The 9,717-nt window shown below is 44.3% G+C and overlaps 1 protein-coding gene across 1 annotated transcript; it reads right to left on the bottom strand.

Moving 5' to 3' along the window:
* Positions 1-7,177: 7,177 nt before the first annotated feature.
* On the bottom strand, positions 7,178-8,988 carry LOC138878066 (uncharacterized). The gene is made up of 3 exons (XM_070157723.1): positions 8,253-8,988; positions 7,783-7,922; positions 7,178-7,525 (listed from the first exon to the last, which is right to left on the bottom strand). The coding sequence occupies exons 1-3, from the start codon at positions 8,986-8,988 to the stop codon at positions 7,178-7,180; spliced, it is 1,224 nt and encodes a 407-aa protein (XP_070013824.1).
* Positions 8,989-9,717: the final 729 nt, after the last annotated feature.

The following is a 9,717-nucleotide window of genomic DNA, read 5'->3' as shown; positions in this document are numbered from 1 at the left end:
ACACACCTAATCAGTGCGGTCCGCGTGGAAACGCCCTACGCGGTCGCACGTCGCATTTGCACGGTCCGCGTCCCCAAGTGTCAAAAGCAAGATATTAAGACCCAAACCCCTACGCGGTCGCGCGTCATTTGTGCGCGGTCCGCGTCAGACCCTCAGGGGTATTTTTGTCCGATTTTTCCTGTGTAGTATAAAAGAACATTTTACTTTTTAGCGGCAGTTTTGGGAGTTTCTGGTTTTTATCAGATAGCAGCTGAACTCGAGACTTCATAGTTTTAGTCCATTTTGGGCAATTTCTTCTAGTATTAACGTGGATTTGAGTATATTAACATTGTAGTTAATTATTATGTCAATTTCATCTACTATTTCTTCAATTTCTATTTCTATTATGGCTAGCTAAACCCATTAGCTAGGGTTGTGGCTCAACCCTAGTGTGGGTAATTAATGGGTGTGATTGTTTAGTGCATGAATGATGTTGGGTATTTGTTATTTGGATTAATCTTATGTTTTCATTAAGATTTGGTGGTTGCAAACACTAAGTCTAGCTTAGTGAGTTTTGACTCTTCTTGAGAAAGAGAGTCTATGACCCCAAGATTAATTCCAACAAGGAATTGGGATGGATCCATGAGAATGGTAGTCCCAATTAACGGGTTAAACCTCGAGAGAGTAATTACCCAACTTGAACCATAAGTTGCTTGGGCAAATTGGCCTACCCAATTGGTCTCGAGAGAGGCAATTGGGCAAAATCACTCTCTCTACCGAGAGGTGTGAGAGTGGGTATAAAAGTGCAAAGGTTATAGCATAAGTCTCATATTCATCATTCTTGCATTAGGAATCTCTACCCGTTAGTTGACCACCTAGGTATATGCCACGACCCTAGTGCCTTTCTCTATATTGTATACAACTTAGAATCAATATCTTAGCCTAACTTAGCTTTAAACTTGTAGTTGATAAATTGTAGTTGATAGTCAAAAGAAAACCGAAAATGTTAGAAGATCAATTAGGAGCTATAACATAGTCCTAGACCATACAAACACTCAACTCTAAATTGAAGCTCCCTGTGAAAAATTGACCCCGATACCACTATTGGGTAAAAGTATTAGCGCCCACTCTTCCTTAGGTTGAGTCCGCTGCGATCAAATACCAACCTCAGCAATTGAGATATACAAAATTGAAATGCACCAAAGTATCCTTTTTATTGTTTTATTAAACTAAACTAAAATTTTATTCGACTAGCTTTTATTGTTAGGGTTTCAGTGAAGCAGCTAATTATGCTATTATTAGAGATGCGTGATTTTTCCTTCACCGGACACATTATCTAGGAATATGACCGAAGTAACTTTCTAAAGATTTAACTTTGAAAGGTGTGACCCCTAAGGATTTACGAGAAAAAAAACTTATAGTGCCGAATAAATAATATTGTGCAATTAAGAGGTTCTATGATGTTTGATGGCATATACATAAAGACCATGAGTTGTAAGGATAAGTTTATTGGAGAGTTCCACTCTTATTTTGTTTCAATTTTCTCTTCTTTTTTTTCTTTTGCATTTTTTTAAAAATTTATTTTTAAAAAGAAAATGGCAAAAGGGATTATATGATGGAAAATAGAATCTTAACTAACAAGGTAAAAGTTTAAGCACCTAAGTTTAAGCACCAACCAAGTGAACTACTAAACTTTTTCACCATAATTTTATTTTGGTTTTGCAACAAAAGCTACTTTCTGGTATCTTGTTTTGTTTAGTATGAGCAGATTTGAAACTGGCGGGGCACCACTACCTAATAAAAATTTGAGTAAATATTGGAGTGGGATAAACCTAAGTAGCACATTAAAAGTCAAGTTGTGCCCCTCAAATTAATCAATACAGTAGCTTAAATTTTGAGTTTTAGCGTATACATTTGTCACGACCCATTTCCATAAGAGATCGTGATGTCGCCCAACACCGTTGTCAGGCAAGCCAACACGGAAGTATTAGTAAATTCTTATTTTACTTACCCAAAACAGTTACAACATTTTCTTAATTTGCAATTAAAAATAGGTGATAATATGCAACATTCGATAATAATTATACAACCCAAAAGAAACGCCTACCAATGTGTGTGCCAAGACCTGGTGTCACAAATTGTGGGCAACTAATAGAATATACAAAAGAATAAATTTATCCTACTATCCGAAATAGAATAGATAGCAAAAATAAATAACGAGAGACTCCATCAAGCTGTTGAACGACACAGGAAGGGGCAGCTCATTGTGGAAGTCTCAGACTATGAATCAGGGGCGCGCACCAGACTGGTAGCCAGATGTACCTGCCTCAGATCCTGTATAATTAAGTACAAAAGTGTAGTATGAGTACATAAATAATATGTACCCCGTAAGTATCCCGTCTAATCTCGAAGAAGTAGAGACGAGAGGTCGACTTGATACTTACTAAGGTCAAATAATATAATGAAGTGTTATGCTAAGCATGGAAGTCACAAATAATCAACAGTTTGTAGCAAGAGGTAATAAGTCATGTTCTTAACAATTTTATAATTAGCCATTTACATTCCAAATATTTAGCAGATCAAGTCATGGATAAGATTTCACATAGTATCATTCGCACATTATGCCGAGGTCGACGGCCCGATCCAACAGGAAATAAACTGTGTACTGCCAGAGAGTCGAATGGCGCAAACCATAGATGCATCTATTTCTACCGAGGCGATTGGCCCGATCCACAAATATCAATTAATATCAAGAAAACACATGAATGCGCATTTATTTTCAAACAAATTCATACAAAGCGTCCAACAAGTGTATACATTTGTTTATATTCCTTTCCAAGTCTCTAGCATACCCTAAGTGATCACATTAGCAAGAAAATATAGAGTCATTCACAAATATAGCATGCTACGGGTCCTAGACTACCCGTACAATTAACATAATAGTAGATACGCACGGACTCTCGTCACCTAGTGCGTACGTAGCCCCCGCATTTAGTAGCAATTATTCAATTATTACACCTATGGGGACAATTCCCTCTTACAAGGTTAGAAAGGAGACTCACCTCGCTCCAAAGTGCACTTCCAATACCAAGAACGAGCCCGAACTCTCAATGTGGAGCCGAATGATCCAAAACTAGTTAAATAATGTAGGAACTAGTCAATATAAGCTCACAAGATCATATTCTAGCTATTTAAGCAATTTTCCAACCCTTAACACAAGTTTCCCAAAGTCCGACCCCGGCCCACGTGCCCGGATTCCAAAAATTTTTGAAGGAAGTTGTTCTCCATAACCTAAGGATCAATAAAATATGATTTCTAATTCATTTCATATCAAATTTCTTGGTTAAATCTAATTTTTGTCAAAACCCTAGGTTTTGCTCTAACCCCCTTGATTTCACCTTAATTCTAGTATTTAATCTACCTAAGACACATGTATTAAACTAAGAATATGTGGAATAAGCTTACCTCAAGATGCTAGGTGGAAGTCTTCTCTCAAAAGCTCCCAAAATTACCAATGGAGGAGTGAAAAGTGGCAAAAAGGGATTTATAACCCGTATTAAATGAAGCTCATTGCTTCAGCGATTTCCGCATCTGCGGTCCCGCTTCTGCGAGAAAGCGAACGCATCTACGGAACTGGCCAAATGGGTTGCGACTGCTTCTGCAGTCTTGAGGACTCTTCTGCGGAGCCGCTTCTGCAGCTTGTGAGCCGCTTCTACAGTTTGGGCCTGGTCTGCCCTAGGCCACACTGCAATAGGCGAACCGCTTTTGCGGTCTCGCACCTAGAGCTGACCAACCGTAGGTACGGTTATGACAAAAGCAAAAGCTTCAGCACTTCTCAAAAATTCCAACTTCACTCGAGCCTCGTTCGATTGACGCTCGGGGCTCCCGGGCCCCGCCCGAACATACCGGCAAGTCTGAAATCATGAAACGGACTTACTCGAACCTTTAGAACGCCCGAAACAATGTTGAATCTAAGAATCGCCCCCTAAAACCAATTGAATCAAACTTATGAACTTCAAGTTCTTAATTTTCCTCTAACAAGCCGAAACGCCCTTAAATTACTCGGATTGATACCAAATTTTGTGGGCAAGTCTTAAATGTTATATTGGACCTGTACCGGACTCCAGAACCAACATACGAGCCTGATACCCATGTGATCAATCATTATTTAGTTTCTTTAAATCCTTAGAATTTTCGTTTAACAATTTCTAATAACAATTCATTAATCGGGTTAGGAACCTCAAAATTTGATTCCGGGCATACGCCGAGGTCCCATATTTTCCTAAGGACCCTCTGGGACCGTAAAAACATGAATCCGGGTCCGTTTGCTAAAAATATTGACCAAAGTCAAACTTAGCCTTTTAAGAAAATCTTAAGGAATCAAATGGGCATATTTCAACCCAAATCCTTTCAAATTCCCGAACCAACTATCCCCGCGGGTCGTAAATGAGTTAAAGAAAGTGCGGGAAGTTTTATTTAGGGGGACGAGGTTCTAAAAGTCAAAGCGACCAGTCGGGTCGTTACATTCTCCACCTCTTAAATAAACGTTCGTCCTCGAACGGGCATAGCAAAGTACCTGAGGTGCTGAATAAATGTGGGTATCTGCTCTGCATGTCCTCCTCAGACTCCCAGGTCGCCTCCTCGACTGGTTGGCCCCTCCACCTTTATTGCTGAAATCCTCTTGGATCTTAACTGGCAATCCTGCCTATCAATAATGGCAATTGGCTCCTCCTCGTAACTCAGGCTCTCATCCAACTGAATAGTAATGAAGTCCAACACATGGGACAAGTCGGCATGATACTTCCGAAGCATGGACACGTGAAAGACTGGGTGGACTCCCGATAAACTAGGGGGTAAAGTAAGCTCGTAAGCAACCTCCCCAACTCGTCTCAATACCTCAAATGGGCCAATAAACCTTGGGCTCAACTTGCCTTTCTTCCCGAACCTCATAGCACCCTTCATTGGTGAGACTTTCAAGAGGACCTTCTCGCCAACCATAAATGATACATCTCGTGCCTTCTGATCTGCTTAACTCTTCTGTCTGGACTGAGCTGTGCGAAGCCTCTCCTGGATCAACTTTACCTTGTCCAAGGCATCCTGTACCAAATCTGTACCGTATAACTTAGCTTCGCAAGGCTCAAACCACTCGATAGGAGAACGACACCACCGACTATATAAAGCCTCAAATGGAGCCATCTCAATGCTGGACTGATAGCTGTTATTGTAAGCAAACTCTGCCAAAGGCAAGAACTGATCCCACTGTCCTCCAAAGTCAATCACACATGCTCTAAGCATATCCTCCAAGATCTGGACTATCCGCTCTGACTGCCCGTCGGTCTGTGGGTGAAATGTTGTGCTAAGCTCCACGTAGGTCCCCAACTCACCCTGAATAGCCCTCCAGAAATGAGAAGTGAACTGAGAGCCTCTATCTGATATGATGGAAACAGGCATACCGTCCAACCAAACTATCTCCCGGATGTAAATCTGAGCCAGTCTCTCCGAGGTGTAAGTAGTCACAACCGGTATAAAGTGTGATGACTTGGTCACCCTATCCACGATGACCCACACTGCATCAAACTTCCATAAGGTCTGGAGCAAGCCAACTACGAAATCCGTAGCAATGCACTCCCACTTCCACTCTGGTATAGGCATTGGCTGAAGTAGGCCACCCGGCCTCTGGTGCTCGTACTTGACCTGCTGGCAATTCAAACACCTAGCCACATACTCCACTACGTCTTTCTTCATCCTCTGTCACCAATAAATGCTGCCTCAAGTCAGGATACATCTTCGTAGCACCCGGCTGAATGGAATACCTCGAACTGTGTGCCTCCTCTAGTATCCTCTCCCTCAGACCATCAACATTAGGAACACATAGGCGACCCTGGAGCCGCAAAACAACAACATCGCCAATAGAAATCTCCTTGGCACTACCCTAAAGCATTGTCTCTCTGAGAACTGCCAAATGTGGATCATCGAACTGCCGGGCCTTGATCTTCTCCAATAATGAATATTGAGCAACAACGCACGCAAGAACTCGGTTGGGCTCTAAAATATCCAACCTCACAAGTCTGTTAGCCAAGGACTGGATGTCCAAAGCTAGTGGCCTCTCCTCTGCTGGTATGAATGCCAAGCTACTCTACTTTCCTGCTTAAGGCATCTGCGACCACATTTGCCTTGCACGGGTGATAAAGAATGGTGATGTCATAATCCTTCAAAAACTAAAGCCATCTACGCTGCCTCAAATTGAGATCCCTCTGCTTGAACAAGTGCTGTAAGCTGCAATGATTAGTATAAACCTCACATGATACCCTGTACAGATAATGCCTTCATATCTTAAGAGCATGAACAATCGCGGCCAACTTCAAATCGTGCACAGGATAATTCGTTTCATGGATTTTCAGCTGACGCGAAGCATATGCAATAACTCGCCCCTCATGCATCAATACACACCCTAATCTGATGCGCACAGTGTCGCAATATACCGTATACACCCTTGAGCCAGAAGGCAACACAAGAACTAGTGTTGTAGTCAAGCCTGTCTTGAGCTTCTAAAAGCTCGCCTCGCAATGATCAGACCAACGGAAGGAAACACCCTTCTGGGTCAATCTAGTTAGAGGTGACGCAATAGATGAAAAGCCCTGCATGAATCGTCTGTAATAACCTGCTAACCTCAGGAAACTCCTGATCTCGGTCACCGAAATAGGACATGCCCAATTCTGAACTTCCTCAATCTTCTTGGGTCCACCTTAATACCCTCTCCTGACACAATATGCCCCAAGAATTCCACTAACTCTAACTAGAACTCACACTTGGAGAACTTAGCATATAGCTTTTGCTCTCGCAAGGTCTGAAGCACTACCCTCAAATGTTGCTCGTGCTCCCCCGAGCTACGGGAGTATATCAAGATGTCGTCAATGAAGACGATGACAAATGAATCAATGTAAGGCCTGAATACCCTGTTCATCAAGTGCATGAATGTTGTTGGGGCATTAGTCAAGCCAAAGGACATCACCAGGAACTCATAATGGCCATATCTAGTCCGGAATGTAGTCTTCGGGACATCCGAGTCCCGAATCTTCAACTGATGATACCCTGACCTCAAGTGAATCTTGGAGAACACCTTAGCACCCTGCAACTGGTCAAACAAGTCATTGATATGAGGCAACGGGTACTTGTTCTTAATGGTGAATTTATTCAACTAGCGGTAATCAATGAACATCCGCAGAGTCCCATCCTTCTTCTTCACAAATAATACTGGTGCACCCCAAGGCGATACACTGGGCCTAACAAACCCCTTTGATAATAACTCCTCAAGCTGCTCCTTCGGAGTCATATGGTACGGTGGGATAGATATAGGCTGGGTGCCTGGAGCCAAATCAATACAGAAATCAATATCCCGATCTGGTGGCATTCCAGGAAGATTAGAAGGAAACACATTGGCGAACTCTCGAACTACCGGAACTGAATCAATTATCGGAGACTCTACAGTGGTGTCCCGAACATAAACTAGATAAGCCAAACACCCCTTCTCGACCATATGCTGAACCTTCAAGAAAGAGATAACCTAATTAGATGTATCAACTGTGGAACCCTTCCACTCCAACCTCGGCAACCCTGGCATTGCCAATGAAACAGTCTTGGCATGACAATCTAGGATGGCGTGATATGGAGATAACCAATCCATGCCTAGGATGACCTCAAAATCAATCATATCAAGCAACAGGAGATCTGCTCTAGTCTCGAAACCACAGAATGTGACACGCAGAACCAGTAGATCCGATCCACAACTACAAAATCACCCACAGGAGTGGACACATGAACATGAGTGCCCAAAGGCTCAGGAGAAATAACCAGGAATCGAGCAAACAAAGATGATACATATGAATAAGTAGACCCTGGATCAAATAATACTGAGGCATCTCTAACGCCGACAGAAATAATACCTGTGATGACGGCATCTGAGGCCAATGAATCTGGCCAAGCCGGAAGGGCATAGAATCTAGTCGGAGCACCGGCTGGCTGGCCTCCACCTGATTGTGTAGTAGCTGGCTGGCCTCTCCCTGCCTGGCCTCCACCTCTAGGACGGCCCCTACCAGTATGCCCTCTACCTCTAGGTGGCGGGGCAGCCGGTGCTAAAATTATAGGTTGCTGACCCTACTATACTACCTTGCCCCGAAGCCTGGGGCAGTATCTCCTCATATGACCAAGGTCTCTACACTCGAAACAACCCCGCGGTGCGGTAGCCTGCTGCCCTAATGGTTGACCCCGATGACCTGTAGACCCACTGGAAGAAGCCTGGATAGTTGGTGGACGGTATGAACTCTTCGACATAGCACTAAAATAAGAATCAGAAGAACCCTGAGGACCTAAATACCCACCAGAGGAACCCTGAATAGCTGGCGGGCGATAAGAACTCTCTGGTATGGCGCTGAAATAGGGGCGCGCCGGAGCACCCCGAGCAGGTGGTGGTGCTGAATATGGGGGCCTGCCGGGATGACCCCTCTCAAACTGACCTCTACCCCAAATCGGGGCACCTCTGAACTCTCTAGAGAATCTATCCCTCTTGTCCTGCTGCATCTTCTCTCTACCCCTCAAACGGTAGCCCTCAATCCTCCAAGCAATCTCCACCACTAGCTGATAAGGAGTCCCCATCTCCACCTCTCGGGCCATGTTGTCCCTAATGCCAGAATGCAACCCTGCAACGAACCTCTGCACCCGCTCTGCATTAGTAGGAAGTATCATCAATGCATGTCGGGATAACTCAGAAAACCTCGCCTCATAGTCGGTCACCAACATTTGACCCTGCTCCAGCTGCTCGAACTGATATCGTAGCTCTTCCCTCTCAGAGGGTGGAATATACCTGTCCAGGAATAACTGTGTGAACTGACTCCAAGTGATGGGAGAAGAACCTGCTAGCTTGCCAAGAACATAAGACTGCCACCATCTACGGGCCTTGCCATCAAGCTGAAAAGTAGTGAAGTCAACCCCATGCGACTCCAATATCCTCATGTTGTGCAGGCTATCCCTGCACCTATCTATGAAGTCCTGGGCATCCTCATGATGCTCACCCTCGAAGATAGGAGGGTGAAGTCTAGTCCATCTGTCCAATAACTTTTACGGGTCACCGTCCGTAGCTGGTCTGGGCTGGGGTGCCACTACAGTAACCGGCTGGGCCCCATCTGTGGGTAGTGCACTCAGAGTAAGATACACTGCAGTTGCGTGTCCAGGAGCCTAAGCAGTAGGGGTCTGTGCTCACCCTCCTACTTGTGATATAGCTGGATCCGCTGGAAATAAACCAGCCAGAGTCATGGAATCCATGAACTGTAGCATACGGCTCATGACCTCCTAAAAACCCGGTGCTGGCATAAAGTCTGTCGGGGTAGGCTCAGCTGCGGGTGCCTCACCCTACTCTTCGATAATAGGATCTCTCGCAGGATCTGCTAGTGGTACTACTAGGATAACTCTGGGACGCCCTCATCCCCTACCTCGGGCTAGTGCCCTCCCCCGGCCTCTGCCTCAGCCTCTCGCAACGGGGGGAGTAGCTCCTCCCAGGTCTGGAACATCAGACGTGCGTGTCCTCACCATCTGTGAGAGAATAGAAGAGGAAATTTTAGTATACCAACCACTGCACGATAGGAAATGAATAAAGAGCAGCTTTCCTAACACCCTATAGCCTCTCAAAGATAATTACAGATGTCTCCGTACCGAACCGCAAGACTCTATTAGGTTTGCCCATGA

Source organism: Nicotiana sylvestris, chromosome 9 (genome assembly GCF_000393655.2).
Source record: "Nicotiana sylvestris chromosome 9, ASM39365v2, whole genome shotgun sequence".
NCBI classification, from domain to species: Eukaryota; Viridiplantae; Streptophyta; class Magnoliopsida; order Solanales; family Solanaceae; genus Nicotiana; species Nicotiana sylvestris.
Note: the sequence above shows the minus strand (reverse complement) of the source record. Positions and strands in the feature narration are given on the sequence as shown.

Coding starts and splice junctions, on each gene's coding strand:
- LOC138878066 (XM_070157723.1), bottom strand. CDS start 8,988: ATGAGGATATTGGAGTCGCATGGGGTTGACTTCACTACTTTTCAGCTT. Junction 7,923..8,252: donor TTCTTCCAGTGGGTCTACAG/GTCATCGGGGTC, acceptor CCGTCATCACAG/GTATTATTTCTGTCGGCGTT. Junction 7,526..7,782: donor ATGTTCATGTGTCCACTCCT/GTGGGTGATTTT, acceptor TCTTTCTTGAAG/GTTCAGCATATGGTCGAGAA.